At 34.3% G+C, this 21,528-nt stretch overlaps 1 protein-coding gene across 5 annotated transcripts in view; it reads right to left on the bottom strand.

Moving 5' to 3' along the window:
- LOC134264979 (restin homolog) overlaps window positions 1-20,282 on the bottom strand; it is a 39,498-nt gene extending 19,216 nt beyond the window's left edge. The window contains exons 1-9 of one of the 5 annotated variants that reach the window (XM_062747226.1): window positions 12,723-13,165; window positions 9,759-10,454; window positions 8,300-9,107; window positions 5,069-5,227; window positions 4,331-4,442; window positions 2,991-3,093; window positions 1,616-2,645; window positions 490-572; window positions 32-137 (exon numbers count right to left, since the gene is read on the bottom strand). In XM_062747226.1, the coding sequence (XP_062603210.1) occupies window positions 32-137; window positions 490-572; window positions 1,616-2,645; window positions 2,991-3,093; window positions 4,331-4,442; window positions 5,069-5,227; window positions 8,300-9,107; window positions 9,759-10,454; window positions 12,723-12,734 (3,109 nt within the window). In that variant the 5' untranslated portion in view covers window positions 12,735-13,165. Of the gene's footprint in view, window positions 1-31; window positions 138-489; window positions 573-1,615; window positions 2,646-2,990; window positions 3,094-4,330; window positions 4,443-5,068; window positions 5,228-8,299; window positions 10,455-12,722; window positions 13,169-15,829; window positions 15,855-20,210 lie in introns of those variants that run through there. The other 4 variants (XM_062747223.1, XM_062747224.1, XM_062747222.1 and 1 more) reach the window with 4 other exon arrangements.
- Window positions 20,283-21,528: the final 1,246 nt, after the last annotated feature.

Raw genomic sequence — 21,528 nt, 5'->3', positions numbered from 1 at the left:
TATTGGGAATAATATTAATTAACAAACTTACGACTCATGACAGGAACTAAGCCCTTTGCTGGGACAGACTTTCGTCTTGGTGCTGCTGCAATATCAGAAATTCTGGAATTCTTTGCATTTAAAGCCTTTACAGATCCCTGTGAGAAAGAAAATCCATAAATTATACCTAAAATTTGGGAAAGAAAAGTCCTAGTTTTATATAGAGTTCCTAGAATCTAAGAATTCTAGCAGTTGTTCTTTGACTAGAATGACAAAATCTACTGAAAGAGCATCTTTAAAAATTTGCAAAATCATTAAAAGCATATAATCAAAGACAAAATCTTTTATTTATTTTAAAGAACCTATTATAATTTCTCTGCTATAAGTCTGATCTGAATTAAGTGAAAATTATATACATACATCTGAAATGCTTTCAAGGAAGATAACTCTGTAGGTCTTAAAAAAAAAGAACTAATGCAGATAAATGACCCATTTTTGCTGTGTTCATACCTGAGAAGCTGTTGACATGGTGCTGGAGGTACTGGCCCGTCTCTCTCGTTCCTGGAGACTGGAGATTCTTCCAACAGTTTTATCTGTGGTGACAACGATTTAACAATGTCAATAACTATACCATCTGCACACTGATTGCAAATAAAATCAAATTATATATCAAATAAGCCAAAAATCAATACCTATTACCCAGATAAATTTGCTCCCCGCTGATCACTATAGTTTTCCTCGGGAGTAATGAAGTTCACATAAATTAATATTTTATGTTGAATATCAAATAGTGTCTCGCATCCCCTTTTTTTGATGGTATCAGCATAGATCCCTTTGATTAAGGCCGACAGAGATGTAACCCTTCTTACACCTTGGTTTTATAATATGTCTGGGAGGAGACAAGTTTACAGGAAAATGGGGACAATTTTACACATACACATTACTTAACATTAATTATCTTGATATACCCTGTTATTTCCGACCCATCACAAAGTGACTAAATGCGGACCAATGACATCTCATTACTAGGGGGTAATTTCACTTTATTGCTCTGTTTTAACAAGGTTTTCCCTTTAAGGGTAGGTAATCTTAGCTTTTAATGACCAGGGAGGATTTCAGCTAAGCAAGCTGACATGTTTTACGCCTATAGACTTTTATTGATTCTCTTGCACTAAAGCTACGAAATTTCTGTGTGCTGCTTGAAAAAACAACTTTTGCAAAATGTTTTGTTGCAAATTATTGACTATTGATCTACAGATAAAACTGGAGCATGACTAAATTATTGATGAAATTCTGTAAAATAATTCTATTTTTAAAAGTTAGGTTGAAATGTTTTTTTGTTTTTGTATATATGTAATTATACTTTTTCCGTCAAATCATAATTCCAAAGACTCAAAATTTCAGTTTTATCTGCAGGCAGAAAATTATTTGCAGAATTTTTGGTTTGCCAAGATTTTTCTTAACTGCCCCATAAGTATGCAGAGACAATTTTCCAAGGTAAAAAATGAAATTGTACATAAAGGGTCAATTACCATATGAAAAGAGCATGTCTACAGTATATTGGTACGATTCATATAAATGATTCTTTTCATTCAAAATAAGTTTTCCATACACATTGCCAAGATAAAACACTTACTGCTGGGTTTCTGTACAGTTTTGGGAGTACTAGGAACACTAGACTCCCCTCCCCCTTCCACTCCGGCCAGATCCGATTGGCTGCTCCGGACAGAGCTGATAGCTGATCCTAGTACACTGCTGCTGGCAGAGTCATTCAGATCCAGTTTGGGGGCCTTGGAGCTCCCATTGGAAGCCACAGAGGACAGTCTTCTTATGACCTCCCCACTCACACCACCACCCCTGGGGGAATCCTTCCTACCCCCTGCTGGAGATGACTCCCTTCTTATCAGGGCAACAGGGGCCCCCAGGTTCAGCTTGCTTTTCACTTTGCTAAAATCTGGGGTGGGCACAGTGGGCAGTTTTTTCTTGGGCTTTTCTTTTGGTGCTGTCGTTTCTTTCTTGGGAGGTGGTGGAGGTGTACTCAGGTAAGACTCCAGCTTACTTTTCACTTCACTCTTAGGTTTGGCCACATTTTTATCTGCTTCAATCTGTGACATAATACTGTCCCATTTACTTTTTGGAGGTGTCCTTTTAATAATCTTAGGTGGCTCCTTTTCCACTTTCTCCTTTTTCTTCCTCTCTTCATTGCCCTCCTCCTTCCCACCTTTTGTCTTTGAATCATTTAACCTGGCTGCCTTTCCTTTTGGTCCCATGTTACGCTTATTTTTTGCAGCCTCTGTATTCTCATCCTTAGGTTTGACTGGAACTGGTGCCTTGATGTAGTCTGCTATCCGTGACCCCACCTTAATGTTAGGTTTCTTATGCTCCACTTTCTCCGCTTCCCTCTTCTTCTTCCTCCTCTGAGGTTTCGCCTCCTCGATGGTGACGCTGCCCTCGTCTGCACTCTCCTCCTCGGAGACCTCCTTGACAGTGACCTCATTTTCCTCATCTGGCTCCTCCCTCTTCTCCTCACTGTCCTCAGCCTCTTTCTCCTCCGAGGAGCTCTCCCTGACGATGTCCATGGTCACGTTTAGCTTGTCCAGCTGCTGGTCAGCCTCTATCCTCTCATCCTCAATAACTGTGTCCGACACTGTCTGCTGAACATCAGCCTATATAACAAAACAGCAGCAACAACCTGTTTATCATCAGTTCTATTTATCATGTCATGTTGTACAAAGAGATAACAACAACAAGTCAGCAGTTTCCATTTATCTCAGGTAACACAATTATGTTGTTATTTTTACTTTTTATTTTTGGAAGACTTTTCCTAGGATGCAAATAACTTTTTCTGCTTTTTCAAATTTTTTGGATAATTATTTCCAGAATATCTTATTACAGTGTACTGCCCTATAAAAATTCAACTCCAAAAAAAGAGAAAAACAAATTTTCATTGTGTAAAAACAAAGCTAATGGGAAGATTTCACACCCCAGATCATGAATTGAAAAATACCTACCCCTATTACTAGAGGCTGTGTTTCTTTATCCTCGCTACTCAGGGGTAAAATATCATCAGCGGAGATTCCTTTAACGTCTGTCAGCAGGCTTGACATGTTTTCACTACAAAACAAGATAAACTGTGTATACAGTCCACTCCAACCCAGCAGGACTTATCTATTGGAGGTCTGCTACCAGAAAAGGAAAATAATCCTCCAGCACCTTTTTTTTTCCTTATTATGAGTTCAAATCGTCCCAAACATATATATACCATTAATTTTATTTACATGGTATATGAAAAATTAAGCAATAGGATTGAATTTTATGTAAGAAATCATTCTATGGCCTAGTTTCATCCTGTGAGTTTTAAGATATATGTCATACATCGTCAAAACAAAATTATGTACTATCATCAATATTCATTTCAAGGACAATTTCACCTCTTCAAGGATGAAATGCACAAATGGAGAGGACTATCTACTAAGTTTTTGGAACTTGTGTCCAATCCCTTTGACTTATTGTCAATAAAATATGTTCAAAAACAAAATGCACAAATTATATAAATGAAGCATTTTACAAAATGAAATGGGCCTCAAAAACTTCAATAACAAAGATTCTAAAGAAAGGTTTTATTCTTAACAGTTTGTTGTCACCCTAATCTTATAAAATTTTGAAACATAGTTTTTCTTAGTAGCTATAGCTTTTTACCCAAAGGAAACCTTTTAATACAATGTAAACATGAGCCTTTTAAAATTTGTATTCAGCTGTGATCCTTGCCTATATCCTTACATTTCAATTAATTCATAAAATATCCAATGTTTTGTATTTTGCTTTAACTAATTTAAATGTCAAGTTTTAGCGCTTAGGTGTCAAGCTCTCTCAGTGTAACATCACAATCAATATCTCATTAATAATTCCACATGTTGTTGCTGGTAATCCCTCCTTTTAAATACATCAAGAAATATAAGATCTACAGGAGACCTACTGCAATGCAAATTTTAAAATACATCCTTACAAATTTTCAGCACATTATGAAGACATCAGCTGTCACTTGGTTGAACTGAAGAAAGACAGTGAACATTACGAGATATATTCACATGTACAGGGCTGTGGATTGGACCCAGGGGACAGGGATTCCCCACCCACCTTTAATGAAAGCTCCCTACCACTATTCTGGCATTGCCCCCTAAACCCCAACTAGGGAACCAAGAACCCCTTCTACATTAAAATTGCTCCTATTTCAATTTTTTTTTTTTTACAACCATGCATTTGTACTATTCCTTCATATCATTTATTTTACAAATATGTAATCCTTTCAAACCTATGACTACTTCATTAATTTGTAGAATCAAAAACTTACAATTCTGAATCTTCTTTCCCCAGGTCATTGTTGTCCGCTAAAACGGTTCCTCCATCACTACAAATATCTGAATCACTCTCCTCCAAGACCTGCCCTGCCCCTCTCAAAACAGCTGAAAATTACAAGGCAAAGAGACTCCTTATTATAACATGTATAAATTGACAGGAATAAAAATTCCCTTCACACAATAATGGATTATTGAACGAAATCCAGAGCACTGTGTTGCCACTATGGCACCATAACAGCCTCAGCTGAGCGCTGTCTTATGGAATAATGTCATGAATATTTCACAAGACAACCACTCTATGTTGATATGAATCCAAAAAAGCTACTTGTAGCATTCATCCTGAGTAATCAACAAGTATGATATCTTCTGTATACAAAATGTGAGTTCCATCTTAATGCCTGGACTCATTTTGTTTGTCATAGAAGCAGCAACAGGGTAGTATCTACATGCATCACAATATATATATACTCCCATCCAATTATTGGCACATGCACTCATCTACATGTAGTGAGGTATTATCATATTTCATAGGGTGAACTTTGGTTTTCTATTTATATCTAACACAGGTATATAATTTTCCTACTTCAGAAAAAAAAAAAATTCCTTAACATTAACAATTTAATTTAATTACAGATTATAATTAAAAAAAACAATTTAATTTACAGAAATATACATGTAAAACTTACTCAATTTTATTAGTTTGTCAGAGAAATAAACAAAATGTCCCTTACCTGTCTGGAAATTCTTGAAGGACTGTGCATAAGCAGCATCCAGATCAGTCAGTTCCACTCCAGCCATGGAGTCGGATGACTGTGCCATTTTCTCGGCCCAGTCCAGGGGGGAATTAATGGTCAGGGTCCCTCGCTCTGAGTCCGTGTCCGGCACATAGCCTGCAAAAATAGGTCACCCTTAACAGTCCGATTGAGCCATCAAAGTCAATTAGAGAAGAAGGCATAAGTAATAATAATAAATGTCCATTGTGTGCCTGACTTGTCCAACAATGACCTTGATTAGAAGGTAAACATGGACTGTGGATAAATATTGTCCCAAGAAATGTACTTCAGGTCATAATTAACCAATCCTATTCTCGAGAGCTTATGGATATATCCTAGTTTTACTTATATATACATGTACTTACTTCCAATACACAGATTTCTTTATTAGCCTTAATCCTTAGAAGTCAATGTTAAAAATCTTGTGCGATTACTGGTGTGAATAGAGCAGTAAGTAAATGCTTTAATCAGACTGTTGGTCATTCCCGATTCCTTCCTAATTTGTTGTTATCAGCCCCTGATAACCAGTGACTCCTTGTCCCTTCTACCTGGCTATGTTCCGACCACAAAATTTGTTTTTGAATGTACAATTAAAAAATTTTGAAAAGAATTTTAATCCTTCCCTATTTAATCAATAAACTTCACCCTAATTTTTCAATAATAAAATTTTACCTTCCTAAAGTCTAAAGCCCTTAAACAACCAAGTGCAAGGAATTTTTCTCAACGTGTTAAGCCAACTTAGAGAGCGGACTTTTAGTTAAATGTTTACTTTAATGGCAACTGCTCTTGAAATCCCTTGCATAAATGAATTATCAGTTTTTTCACCTGAAGAGAAATAATTTCCATAATGCAATATCACCTGTCAAATTTCACAGTCCATGTTCAAACACCTTCGCGACTTACCTCCCAATTGGTAAGAAATTCGATTTGGTGTCAGCGAGTGTGCCACTTCTGACAACTACTGTTTTCGATAAATTTGCGGCTTTGGATCAGTACGTTCATTACAGGCTCCCCATTATTTTGTCAAAGGTGAAATTTAAAGCCACTTATTGTCCATTCACCGAACTTAAAAAGTTAAATATCACCCCTTTAAAACCTTTTAACTAATTAAAAACTTTTTACCTGTTAATTTGTTTCAGAATGTCATCTCAAATGGAAAAAAATTCAAGTAGTTTTAATTTCTTAAGTATTTTTAATTTTAAAGTCATTTGAAATTTTAAAGTGAAAATGTATCCTATTTACTCTCACTAATATTGAGCTATTAACAAGGTTTTAAAAAGGTGAAATGGCCTTAAAAAGCAAATATTGATAAATACAAGATCTTGCCCAAGTCAAAAGTAAATATACCTGGGTACACACTTAAAAAGATTGTCTATAAAAAGTTTTTCAACCTGACTAATCTATCTTGCATTTAAACAAATTTACTAAATATAGTAAGATACACATTTCAGCTATAACTGGTATTTCAGCATCAAAATTTTTACATATTGTAATGATAATTAAATCAGATATTTCATTTATAGTTTAATCTATGAAAAAAAAAAATTCATGAATTATATTTGCAAATTTTTTTCCAATAGTTATCTAAACACATGTAAAAGAACCTTGAACCCATTCCAAATACCCTCAAGGTCACAATCTGAAACAATTAAATTAATACATTTTCTCTATGTATTATTATTGCAAAAACACTTGCAGCCTCAAGTACCGGCCACCTTGCTTGCATTGTATCAATACATTCCTAATGCTAGGATATGCACATCTTTAAGTGCTTCATCCCCATCTTAATAATGCCAGGTGTGAAGAAGCAGATGTTAAAATAAAGCATATCTATCAAACTTTGGGGTAAAGACAGAAAACATCTATTTTCTTCTGAGGAAAATTGGTTCAGACATAAAAAAAAAAATCATAAAGATGATCAAGAAAGTATTTTGAATAGTGTCTTATTGGTATGGTGCTTAATTTCAGTTTTTTTAATGACTAAAACTTATTTTAGTCTAAAACATATAGTTTAAAAAAAAATCCTCATTATCTTTAGTTGTATAAGTACCGGTATTCAGGCCAAAAAAAATAATAGTCTTGTTTCCTGCTACCAGCCTAAAAAAAATAGGGTAGGTAGCTTTTTTTATTTTATTTTTTTCACCTTTTTTGGATATGCTGAATACATTATCAAATTAAACATATCACAAGTCACTCAATATAATATTTTACAATTAAATTTCATATCTTGATGCACAACAACTCAACTGGTATTTTATAATATATAGTACACATTTTTTTAGTTTTTTCAGAATTTTTTTTTTTTTAATTATGGAACATGAAGGTATTTGTCAAGTAGATAATCAAACAATCATTCCTTTAAAAACTCAGCGAAGGACCATATGTGTTACAGAAACCATGAACTTTGTTAGATTACACTGTATTAGATTTCTGGCAGGTTAATTTTAAAATGAAATCTAAAACAAAAAAAAAAACAAAAAAAACAAACAAACAAAGGATATTTATCAAATTTTAATTTAAGGAAATATTTTAGTGAACAGGAACTAAAGAACAAATGTGAAAAATTTCTTTTTTAAAAAGTAAAATAGTATTTTGTTTACATTAAACAATATAGGACTATTGAAACAGAATGGGAATTAATTCTTTTAATAAAGTCCATGCAATGGGTATTTTACTGATATTAGTCCCACCTTTCATTTAATATATGTATGTATTTATTTCTTATTTTAACTGTTGGTAATTATCCAGAAGTTAGACATGTATTTATGGTGATAATTACTGTAAATTATTTTTCCTTAAATAGCTAAAACTATTTAATCATGGCGGTAAAAGTATCTACAAGTCTTAAACACAATTTTTATGCTCTTTGAAAAAGCTTTATCCTTGAGGTACAAGTATTCATGCAACTTGCCAAAATCATCATCACTCAATGTACTGATCAATGCACATAAACCTCTCTTCATGAGCAAAATTTTATATCAACCACCAAACTAATTAATGGTAAAACTCAGTTATAGTGAAGATGCTTATAATGAATTCATATTAAAAGAGAAATGTATTTTATCTCTCTCTGATTTTTAAAACATTGAAATAAACTTGATAAAGTACATGTATAACAAAGCAAAATTGTGTTTTACTGTTATCTTTAAAAATGCTCTCTCCAAACGTCTAATCATCCATTTGTCTTACCTGTATCAGCACTGATGGAAGACACAAGAGACAATGGCCGTTCTTTTTTCAGATGTCCAGCAATCAGGTCTGCCTGTAGTTGGATTTCTTCCTTCTCCTCCATCAGTTTGTACAGGTTTTGTTTCTCATCCGTCATCGACTGCCTCATCTCACAAGAGTCCGCCATCCTTCCCTGTTCCAGGGTCATTATGTCACCCTGCTCAGAGATTCCAGAATCCACCATGGGCAGCTTAGGTTTGGGGGCACTAACGGTGGACTGAGAAACCCCACTGTCTGAGGTAATTCCTAGATTGCTGATTTTTTCGGTCAGACTGTCTACCCGTTGGTTGATCTCTTTCTGGGCCGCAGCCCTCAGCTGATCTTGGTCTTGTGTCTGGTTTGTTTGTTTGTTTTCGGAACTGTCCTCAGAACTAGCAGACGGTTCCTCCCCATCGGAAGCCTCTGATCTCCAGTCAAGTGTATCCGCTCCCAGCATTTCCACCGGCCTTCCTTCCTCGGCCACCTCATATGTCGCATTCAAATCGAAGTTAAGCGGAATGTCAAAATTTACATCCTCCTCTCCAAGCACATTCTTGTCCTTGGAATGACTTTCTTTTGCCTGAGCACTGAAACTTAAAACACTGGATTTGATTCTACCACCTGATACATTTGGAGTTGAAGTTATAGCATTTTCAGCCTCAAAAGTTTCCCCGAGCGATGCAACACGGTCTTGTCTTCTGGACAAAATTGAAACCTTTGACAACTTCTCCAAATCGGTGAGATTTAACAGCGATTTTTTCTCACTATTGGACACATTTTCCATTTCTCCCTGCAACAAATCAGAATCAAGCTGAGAATCATGAACGTCCAACACACCTAGACTAGAATTATGACTGATATCAAAAGTGGCATCTGCAGAGGATGAAGGTTGGAGGCCATCAAAAACCTTCTGGGGATTCTGGATAGAGCTAGTGGGTTGAGGGGGTGAACCACCACCTTCCATGTCAAAGGTCAGGTTTAGGAAATGGCGATGGTCAGATGACAAGCATTCTTGAACCTCCCCACTGATAGAATCTTCCCCACTACTTTGGGTAGTCATATGAGTGTCTTTGGACACAGGGATTTGAATTTCCCCTATATTGTATGTCTTGTTCAAATTACCACTGACAAATGTATTGTTTCCAATGTTCTCTTTGGTTTCAATGGTAAACTGTTTGTTGTCTGACATAGTGCTATTTTTTTCTGGGACAGAGGTAGCAGGTGGTTGTGGAAGTTTGGAAGGAGCAGGTAATTTACTGGGTTTGGAAAAAGCTGCAAACCCTGGTTCAGCAGAAGCTTGAGTCAAGGTGTATGTAGATGATAGTTTATTTTCATGGGGAATGCAATTGTTCGAGTTTTTATTTTCATTTAAAGCATCTGCACTTAAAGAATCTGTATAAATAGAACTTTGCTTTGAATCTTTTGAAGTCAAATTACACACCTGTTCATTATAAAGTTCTGGTAAATGCTTGGAGCTGGCCGCTCTAATTTTTGGGTCGATTTTAGGTAAACTCCTTTTTCCTGGAATCACTACAGGTTCCTGAGCAGCAGATGTGCCCAAAAAGTCTACTTCATCGAAATCTTCATTCTGCTCATCAATTTTCGATGGCACAGCAATTTTTTCTTTGGGGTCTTTTCTGACAAAAACTTGTGGTTGAGGTAGCAGACGTCGCTGTGGTCTGGTAATTACTGTTTTCTGTTCGGGTATATCCTCGGGAGGAACTTCGGTTTCTTCCTCTATGATGTCCCCCTGCAGGTCATGGGGTACAAGTTCTATTTTTGACACTTTGTCAACAGGTGCGAATATACCATGTCCGAGTCGACACGTAAAATACCTCACTCCTTCCACCTCACCATCGTGTTTCCCTTCCTTTTCGTACAACTCAATGCCACACCACAGTCCAGCGGCAATGTGCGTTTTTCCGAAATATCGCAGTTCACCAAGTTTGATTCCCCCAATACAGACTTTGTCTCCGACTTGAAGGTGAGGTTTGGTTTTTTCCTGTGTCGAAAATGCCTTACTTTGGTCTGGGCCCACTTCTGGGGCTGATGTGAAAGATTTTGGAGTTGGAAGGAAGGAGCGTCTTTTTTCTTTATTCCTTCCTTCCGGAACAGGAAGCTTTCTCTCAAAATTAGCCTGTAAAGATACATCAAATTCAGTAAAATTCAAAATCATTTAAACTTGGATAATTCATTTATCAAAATTTCAGGATACATTTTACCGATTGATTCATTTCCGGTAAAAGAGAATTTGAAACAAGAATTGATTTTTTTTTCTTCAAATGGGAGTGCTCTTTAGAGGAAACTGTATACAATTAACCACAACAAATAAACTGGATTTTATTGCACCATGAAGACAATCAATTCCAATAGCTCTCTCAGAGAGACATTATGTTGTGTAAAGAATCAATACTATGAGATCACTTTGAACCAACTACAACCCAGATGTATTAGCATTGTAATGTGCATATTTAATCCTAAAACACCTAAAACTTCCAAGTATATGGGCAGAACATAAGGCCATAATCTTGCCATATAGATAAAATTCATATAATTCTTAACATTATCTAAATGAAATTTCTATCTTCATTATCTTGACTTGATTATAAAATAATACATTGTACCATCTAACATTCCACCATGCCATTCAGTACTCTTTGTAAACTGTTAATTATCTGCATGTTTTTGTCAATATTAACTCTTTGAAAGTAAATCAATGTAACATTTACATCTTTCAGATGATGGGGGTATATTAAACATACATACAGTGTATAATTAAATATACATCTGAATGACCGGTAGATATATATATATTGATACTGTAACACATTTCATGGTCATATTAGTGTATTAATAAAAGAGTAACAGCTGCTAAGTGGGTAAGAGCTATATTGATGTATTGCCCTCTGCATATAATATACTTTGGCTTCATTTGTACATGTCCCAAGACATTAATCTAAGTACTGAGCGATAACAGTTTCTTTTATATCCATAATTTATAATTCACAAAATACATCTGCAGAGAAGTGAAATCAGAAAAAAAAATTTCCCTACAAAACACTTGAATTTTAATGATTCTATCACCCAATCAACCTTCTTGGAATGGGCATCAATAATCATATGAAAATTGACAACAAATATGAGGTTGAGGATTTGTTGTACTCTGGGTTGATTGAAAAATCTCCTTTCACTCTGATGACATGTTATTTGAGCCCTACATAATCAATCAAATGTAATTCTCCAATCTCTGATGTTTACACTGGCTATTCATTATCCTTGTAATGATCAGTCACTATTTGAAATATTATATATCCACCTACTTGATAAATGGCATTTTTTACTTCAAGACTTACAAAAAATGAACGAAAGCAAAATGACAATGTTCCCTGGTCAATTTAGTGGATTACTCTTGAAATTAAAAGATAGGCAGGTAAACCAACATAACATCCTTTTCCCTTTCTCTTGCCTAATTTAACAAATCTTGAAATTCTAGAGACTTAAATAATGTCCATAGATAAAATATGTGCACTTGGTCACAATTTTTCAAAACCCCTGATATGAAATTATGAGCAGTTTTTGATTTTCTAAATGTGATATTTGATATGCATGGTATATATAAGAAGACACATTTTGTTAAGAAGTTTTCGCCCACAAACATCTAAGAATCTGATGCTATGCAGCACTGTGTTATCAAATTAGAAATGTATGTATAGCCTAAGGGAACAGCCCATCTCCAATGCAACATCTACATTGATTTTAGTAAAACAAATGTAGCAGGCCAAAAAACATGGTGCATACGTAACGTTTCTCAGAAGTGGATCCAAAAATTTATTCATTTACTCTGCAGAAAAAAAAACTTCATACTTGATTATGCCTTACAGTCATTAAAGAGGTTATAAAGTTTCATATCGAAGTCCAATAATGATAGACAATTGTCTGTTTTAGATAGTGTCAAGTATTTGCTTACTGCTTGAGATCAAAACCTATAATACCTGCTAAATAAACAGATTGGAAGGGAAAAATACCTTGAATGGATATTTACATTGACACACCTAGCAAAATCAGCTGTTTTGTGTCGGTGGACAGGATACGACTTCCATTACATGAAGAATATACCTTGTTAAAACTCAACTTTAATTTGACCTCAACTAACAGTACAACATGGGCATACCTGTCTGTCAGACAAGGATGACATTTAATTAATTACTCGCTCTTTAAATTTACATCAAGATGTCTTGGCATATTCCTTCACGGAACACATTTTTTACATAAATTATGAAATATTTTTATAATCATTGACATCTGGTAGTAAAGGAATGTGCCTTCACATCAGCAATCTTAAGGTTTCCTAAAATTGGAAACTTCTGAATTTTAATTAATCAAAAATTGATGAAAAGAAACTTACCATATTGAACATTAACAATTGCTTTTTTCACATTTGTTTAACTATATCCCATGAGCACAGTCAGAAAAGTGAATTATTGATCTATCGAACGTTCCACCTTATTTTCCTTCATCATTGAACGCATCCACATAAAATCTTATACAAACAGTAAACAACTTTCCATAAAACCCACTGAAGAATTCCAAATCCCCATTGAAGAAAAAATCCTGCATCTCATAAACACATCATTATACATAACAATTATCCAACAATGATCGGGAGAAAAATAAGGCCTCTCCACAAAATAGATCCACTGTATTCTGAGGTTGTCCCCAATTTTAAGCCGTTTTTTCTACCTTGCTTGATGAGATAACAAAGTATTATTCAGATACAAAGCCAAAATCCATGTTATAAGAGATTGCACCACGAAATCAACACGTATCTCTCTCCTATGGATGCACATGACGAAATGGCTATAGACCCCACAGTCTTGTAACGATGGCGCATAATGGTATTGATTTCTTGACAAATGATCAATATTACGAATAAGAAAAAAATCGTAAGGGCTGCTCAGAGGGAATACACTAATTGTCTCCCACATCCAAAGCTTTATTCCACAGACTTAGTGACCAATGTAAATATTCGGAAGGCAATTAGTGTTTGCTCAAATCTCTCAAGTTTTGGGACTACTACACATCATTGTTTTTCTTTGGTCATAACGGTAGAACATTTGAAATTTGATCGATGTTAACAATACAAATCTTTCTCGGGACAGCGAATCAGTAGATCGTTTTAAAACATTTAATTATTTTTTTGATCAGAAACACACAAGGTGTCTTTCAAATTAAATTTAGTTCCTGCAGTTTATGTTTTTCTTTCCGATAATATCTTGATCTCTGATCCCATTGTATTGAATTAAAAAAGCACATTACCAACTAAATTAAATAAATTTTCAACAATGTAAAATATTTACAACAAGGTGTGATAAGATCTCTTGAACTCCAATACACATGCATTTAATGTGACAGAAATTGGTTCTGATACGATCTTCTTGACTCCACTACATATAACAATAAATGGAAACATCATAATTTTACTCAGGTAATACCGGTATAATATAGTCTCTGATCAATATTCTAGTGTTCCAAATCAGTACAAGTTCAACATTTACTATTATTGTTCAATATCTAATTTGATCTTCAGCAATCTTGTCAATCATACAGGTATCATTTATTTATTTGTTATGGGCAGATATTTCCAAGTGAGTGGGCTTGGTATGCACATAAGGGCATATTCATCGTGTTCACCATTGGTTCATTAGGTGGATCAGAAAACCTTGGTGTTATTTTAGTAACACTTAATACACAATTGGAAAGGCTCGAACTTATATGAAAGATTTGGCCAATTTTTCCTCGTTTTCTGAATAAGTAAAATAGCCAAAAAAAAATTTTATGGTCTAATTCAAGTCTAGATTTTATAAAGTGAGACCATGTAGCCTACAAAAACAATTTATCCAGCATACAACAATATTGGGGGATATTAGTCCAATTTTTAAATCGTACAGGTATAGATCTACTAGACCCCAAATTTTAGTTTCATTATGATCATTGATAGATAAAACTTCCATGTGAAAACTAGCTTTCAAAGGCTAAATAACAAGTATATAGACTCAATATTAAAGCTTTAGTTAAGGAATCTTCACTAGTAGTGAAACAACTTGAAAGAATACTTGAATCAAACATTATACATTTTACACAGTATTGAGTGTGTATATTCACTAAAATCCATCTTGTCAACTCCATTTGTTCCAAAAATAAACATTCCTATTTATGGTTGCATTTGTTAACCAGGTTAATTATTTTTACATATTCTCTACATATAGTAGTAGAATACATTTTTTTAAAATTAATTAAAGAGAGGATATAGCCCAAAAATTAATTGAAAAATGATTTCACTGTAAATCACTAAATTTTTGTGATACCTTATTTTCGCAAGATAGTCATCGACTCTTGATAAGCGCGAGACATTTTCATGAATTGTGGTTATTCCTCTATATAATCTTAAGGAATACTATTATACACAAGAATTAAATTTTCGCGAGCACACTGTCTTGCAAAATTGCACTAAAATAAAGTCCTAGCAAATAAGAAGTTATTTACAATACATGGAAGCTAATATTTTGAATAAAATTTAATTATGAATTTTAAAAAGAAGCTCAAAATTTGAACTTAAAACATACCTGCAAAGTGACAGATTAATTACACAAATAATATGTTTTTCCACACACTTAAAACATATCTGTCATTGTTATACTTGTCCACAGTAGGTGTTCTGTTGTTTGCAGTGAGGTGGGAGATGACTTATTTCAAATTAACACCAGTGAAAACCCAGTAACTTGTGTCTGAATGTCGTGTCAGCCCCTGGCAGAGAAAGGCTATAAAACCCATTAAACATGTAGACCAGGACACAAGAGGGTTTCAGTCCTCACAAACAGTAGCAGGCTAGGTCAGTGATGGAGAGAGACACGGAGAGAAAGCTAGCTGGGATAATTTATACAAACACAGAAAGGAACAACATACCTCACTTAATTCACCTGTCTTCACACTAGGCCAGGTGACAGGTAGACTGGCCTAAAATATATATATAAACTGCATGCCAAACGTCAATTATCTAGGTGGTATAAATAGTCCACAAAATATTAGTATGCACACTTTCAGGAGTATGATTTGGTTCCCAAAGGCTAAAGTTATCTCCCTTGATCACAATGGTCACAAATATACTAAAATCTTAGAGCTCTGAAAAACTTGAGCATTTCATTTTGGTTCTCTTGTATCTTCTGAATTCTGATATTAAACATATTACAAGAACCTTATGTAAGAACATTTATGAAAGCACTGTTGTGCATGCATATGCCTTATCTCCCCTGCATGTCATGATTTAATATGACAGTGGTTGCTGGAATAGTATGGAAACAACAGATGAATGAATAGATAAAATTCCACAAAAATGCTAATCTTCCTCATAAAAAAAAGCCGGAAACTTATTTTCACATAAAATTACCTATTTTTTTCTGAAAATTTGAGAAATAATAATTATTATACATTTATTATAAATGTAAAGCACCTTACCATCAGTTTTACATCATAATGGATTTTCACTTAGTTTGCATTAAATACCAGCACAGCACAGCATCCTATTAGTTAAATGCTTCCACAGTACATACTACATTGTATATCTCTCATTCCTCATTAACTTTGTTTACCTGCAAGCGCATTTTCGCTCCCTTTCTTTTTTACCATTGCATCAAGACATTATACAGGAAAACTTGGCAAAAGTTCATACGAAGGAAAGCAAATAAGAACTTTCATTTATTTATCTGGCTTTGATCGTCCCATTTTAGAAAATGCACTGGAGTTAAATTTTTAATCAGTTCAAAACCCTACTTGTTGCATTGTGTGTGTGGTCAATTTTTTTTGTTCTATTAAGACTTGGCATAGTTCCTTCACCATTATTCTAAATTAACCTGGAATGCTACATACTGTAGGGAGCAAGGAACTATCTTACTGTTAATTTAATTAACTTTTTTTTTAATTTGAATGCAGAAATTTGTACTACTCTGCAATCTGCATAGATTATCATAGACATCTGTCCTTTCATTCACAAGTTTAACTTGAACATTTTCTTAGGGTCTGCTAAATAATTATCATAAAATGGTGGTGGATGGAGACAGATTTATGTAAAAATGACTTTTTTTCTATTTTGAGAAGTCATAAATTAGTGGTTATGATAGGGATTCACTCACACACCCCCCCCCCCCCCCCCTTCCCTAAAAAAAGAGAGAGGGCAGAAAAAAAAAACTAATGTATGCTGATTTTACCAAAATGTTACAGATATTCTGTTATCTGTCAGTATCATTTCATGAAAAAAAGAAAACCAACTAGAATACTAGAGGTACTGTGAGCAATGAGCTCACTAAATGATACCCCCTGCCTTCCATATGAATAAAATGGCAGTGTCCATGTTTTGCTCTGGAAAATCCAAAATATATGTCAGATCAAAAAGTAAAATAGGAGGTGCACAATGGCAATATGTAATAAAGATTCTGTGAAAGTTTCATCAAATTTCATTCAGTGGTATGAGAGGAGTTGCAGATAAGAGATGGGTACCCCAAAGCGTAACAGACAGACGGACGGAAGGATGTACAGACGGATGGAATTAACGACTACTATATACCCTCCCGCTTTTCAAGCGGGGAGTATAACTAGAATGGCACAGAGTTCTCTGTCACAATATGATTGTGCATGCTAGAGTAACCTTTCTTTAAATTCACTTGTGACTAATAAAACAAACTTGTATATTAACATATTTTACCTGATCCACTTGCAAATCTAAGTAAACTTAAAAATTTTGAAAACTATAATTTTGAGTGTTTTTACCAACATCTAGCTATTTGGAGGACTGCATGTAAAAAAAAAGCTACACCAATTTTAAAGCTTTGATTTGAAAAATAAACTTGAATGGAGATAACTGACTTGACTGTTTATAACAGGGGATGACAAATCTCATTGCCCGACGCCCGGGGCTAGTGAATTTTAGGGGTGGGCAAGTGAAATTTTATCAACTACTTGCCCGTGGGCAAGTGACTTATCAAAAATAGAATTTATTTGTAGGCCATAAATTTAAAGCTGGGCATAGGGGCTTGTATGATTTACTCAGCATTTGTCTTCCTCTTTTTTTTGAAAAAATATCTATAAATACAGAATTAGTTTATGGTAGGGCAAGCAAATATTCAGGTAGGGCAAGTCAATTTTGACCATGTACTTGCCCTTGGACAAGTGCCTTAAAAATCTATTTGTCAGCCCCTGTTATATATATATGTAATATACATTCAAAGAATTGTATCCATGAATGGATCCTAACGAAATGTTTGTGCTCTAAAACAAATTTCATTTTGATTTTTGGTAGAGTAATTAAGACCTAGACAAAATTAAAAAGTTATAAAACATGAAAGAAGTGTATTGCACTGCAGTGCTTGAGTGGTATTGATTCATATATAGATTTCACATTATAATCTGCAAAAATTGTCCACGACTTGTGCATTTTGTGCCTAACAACATTAAAATGTTGACAGATGGCAAATATCAATGTGTACTTTCAAAATTTAAACTTCAATCAATTCCATGCCTTTATTCCTGTAAATTCTTTGTAATTTAGGGATTATGCATACAATCATATATTTTCAGATTTTTATGTAACACTTAATAGATTCTTACCTGTATCCAGGTAATGAACTAGTTGCTTTTGTCTTGAAAGTGTATACCATGTAGATACCTTGGCATTATTTGCAAAGAAAATATTTGGACCAAGCATTTTAAAACTGGATGTCAAATCAAATTAATTGATTTTGCATCAAAGCCTTTTAAGAGACCTATATTCATGATACAAGTTTCAGAGTTAATTTGACAAATTATCATGCTATTATTAAGAAATTAGAACTCAAAATTAGCTTATAAAATTAAAGCTTTTTTTTATTATTGAATTTATTTCATCTTTTTCCATTTGCTAAATCTGAACAAGAATTTTTTTTAATAAAAAAAATTTAGAGACAACTTACTTGCTGGATTAAATGATCAGAAAAAGATAAAGTTGCTTATAAGTATCATCCTCTTTAAAACTGACTGGCCTATTTAATTGCTCCCTCTTTTTCATTTCTCCAGATAACAAACTGTTGGAGTATCCATCAAATAAAAAACAGCAAACCCTTAACCTTGAACATCAAGAAGGGGGAAAAAACAATGACTATTACTTGCCACCTTTCACACACAGCAGGTCAGAGTTTTTTGGAACAACAACAATTCTTTGCTGTTGCATCTACGTGTTTATCGGTGTTTATTAACTTTGTTAATTGCAAACTTCCGTCCAAAAAACGATGTTTGCAGGCAACTATAGCTGTTTATCTCCAGGTATTAATCTGGTTCACCTGTCTCTGTCGATAAAATATGATTCCCTTCTCCTGGAGTTTAGGGATTTTTTTTTCTCTTCCTTTTGGATTTTCTTACATAAAGAAAATTCAATGTAATTAAAAAGTCATTTCAACTTACCCTTTCAATCAATCTTTCTTTCAAGTTTCCCTTTTTACAAAAATCTTGAAGTCAACTGTGAACCCTGAAACAACTAGGTCTTCCTGTGACCACAGTCCACGTGTATCAGAATAGCACAGGTAAAAATTGATTTAAAAATTAAAAGCAAACATTGAATTTCCCAGTAAAAGGTATTTCCACTCCACGAATTGAATCTGTGAATAGAACTCTTGTGAACAAACCTTATCTCAAAAGAACTTTAGTTACATTGTCAGATAACATTAATTTTAATTAAAAACTCTCAATTCATTTAAATACAAAGCACTTAGCTTGCAAAGTTTCTTTTAATCTACAATACGCATAAACTCTCATTTCCACAACCCCCTTCCGCTTTTTTTTTTTGCTTGCAATATATACTCACAAATAAAATAAATAATTATTCTTTAAACATGTACTGCAGTTAATTAAAAAATATACTTACATATTTCTATAAATTTTGACTTTGAAAACTGCAGTATTCATAGTACATGTATTATAATAATCTTCATTGTTTTAAGTACTGCAATTATTCTGAGTAATGTACTTCTCCCTTGTATGGTCTCTTTCTACAGTGAGTATAGTCCCTAATCTTGCAAGATTTTGGAGTACAAAATTCTGGATCCCAAAAAAAGCAATGCTACAACAACCTCCCACTATCTTTAAATTTTTATATAGTGTTCCATAACCATTGTTATGGTAAACTTATATAAAACAACTCATCGCATAGCATATAGGTCATTTACTTTAAATCTTTCACAGTGTTCAAATTTTTTTTAGAAACCAATTTTATTGGAAAAGCATTACCGGTTTTTACATGATTTGTCACAATGCATAATGAAGCCATAATGAAGCCAATTTTATGACTTAGGTCAATGAATATTGTCACATAATTCTCTGACTTGTTTTCATTTTGATCGATTTTTTTTTTCTTGACGAGTTGTCTTTCTTTGTTTTCTCATGCATAGACTCACCTGATTCATGAACAATTGATGATATTTATAATATGTTGTACCTTTGCCAATTAGTGTAATTGTGTTTGTGCCAATAAATATTTTGATATAAATCATATTGCATTTATTTATATATAAAAAAAAATATGTAAAATGGAAAAGCACTTACAAGAGTTTGCATGTGCCATAACGTAACTGCTGAATTATTAGACGATGTATGGGTACATTCAAATAACACTACGAAAAATGTATCAATTGTGGGTTTGTGGGTCTTTGGCTATTAAAGATTTTTGTTGAAAGTTTAGCCTACAAAATACATGTAACAAATCTTCTGGCAAAGGAAAAACAATTTTTACAAATTTCTTCACAAACGCAAGCAGAAATAATTCCTTTGTTGACAACCTTTTAAAGAGTTGCGCTGTGAATGAGAATAAATTCACCTGTTTCAACATTTCCCCCACTCTTTACTTCTTGTGGTTCTTGTCCGTTTTCAAGTTGGCGCCGTACGTCAAATCAAGGTGATGCAGACGTTTGTACTTCTGAGTTCGCTAAAACGTATTCCACACCCGATCAAATCGACCCTCATGTAGCAAAATATTCAAAAAATACCTTAGAAGTTTCATGGTTAAAATTTTATTAAAACAACTTGATATTTAACACCAAAATACGCAGGCCTATACGTCTAGTGATTTTGCTTTTGCACTGGAAGGGGGGGGGGGGGGGGGTTAATAGGCACTTACTTCAAATCAAGGCCGTAACTACCATTGAGGCAAGTGAGGCAAATGCCTCACTAAGTTTTTAGAATTTTCTGAAAAGTGAAAGTTTTACGCTGAACTTAAGAATTATGTGTGTCTTCGTGCTAAATTAATATTTTCCACTTTTGTTTCATAATATATTATGTTTGAGTAAAAACACATTTCAAATATGGCTTTCAATGTCACTGAAGATGATTGAATAGTGAAAGATCTTTTTGTGCCATCACTTACTAGTATATAGTACCTCGATTTTTACTGTCTCATCCGAAGGACCGGTCTACATCCCGCAGTGGGATTTGAATCCGCGATGTAAGGATCTACTCCTTAGTCTGCGACTTTAGAGCATACGGCCATACGCTCTAACCACTGTGCCATGCGAGCGACAATTCAAAAACGTAATAACTTCCTAAGATTAAATCTTTTATTTTCTGATACCCAAGTTTCAGGATTCCCCTCCTCCTGGAAACCCAATGTACATCACTGGCTATCAGCACGTACTACCCTTGCTCCGTCTGGGACTAGAAATGCCCAGCACCCTTGCCTCACTAAAACTTGGAGCCTAGTTACGGCCTTGTCCATAATATAGTAATAACACATTAATGTGCTATGCGAGTTAAAAAAATTATATTGAAACAAGGGCCTGTGGATACAACGGTCCGATACAACATGCATGCACTGGAGGCAAACAATTTATTTTAAATTTACCTAGCCTTACTGGTGGTAACCATAAAACATCACTTTAGTCTCTCATTGAGATGAATATCAAATACACTGATGGAGTTTATTTATTTAATACATGCCATGTATCACGCCAATCAGTAATTAATGTTTAGAATTCCGCCTTTTCATCAATTCAGCAAGTGACCATCACTTGGGGAGAATAACATACCCAAGGGTCACATGAAATCATTTATCAACTACATCAACTCTGACCAGAAAAACATGTCTCTTTTGGGATCACATGGCAGAGTGGATGGAGCATTTGATGATTTTGCTCTATAGC

Source organism: Saccostrea cucullata, unplaced genomic scaffold (genome assembly GCF_032062105.1).
Source record: "Saccostrea cucullata isolate Sc308-1 unplaced genomic scaffold, CSIRO_AGI_Scuc_v1 ctg324, whole genome shotgun sequence".
NCBI classification, from domain to species: domain Eukaryota; kingdom Metazoa; phylum Mollusca; class Bivalvia; order Ostreida; family Ostreidae; genus Saccostrea; species Saccostrea cuccullata.
Note: the sequence above shows the minus strand (reverse complement) of the source record. Positions and strands in the feature narration are given on the sequence as shown.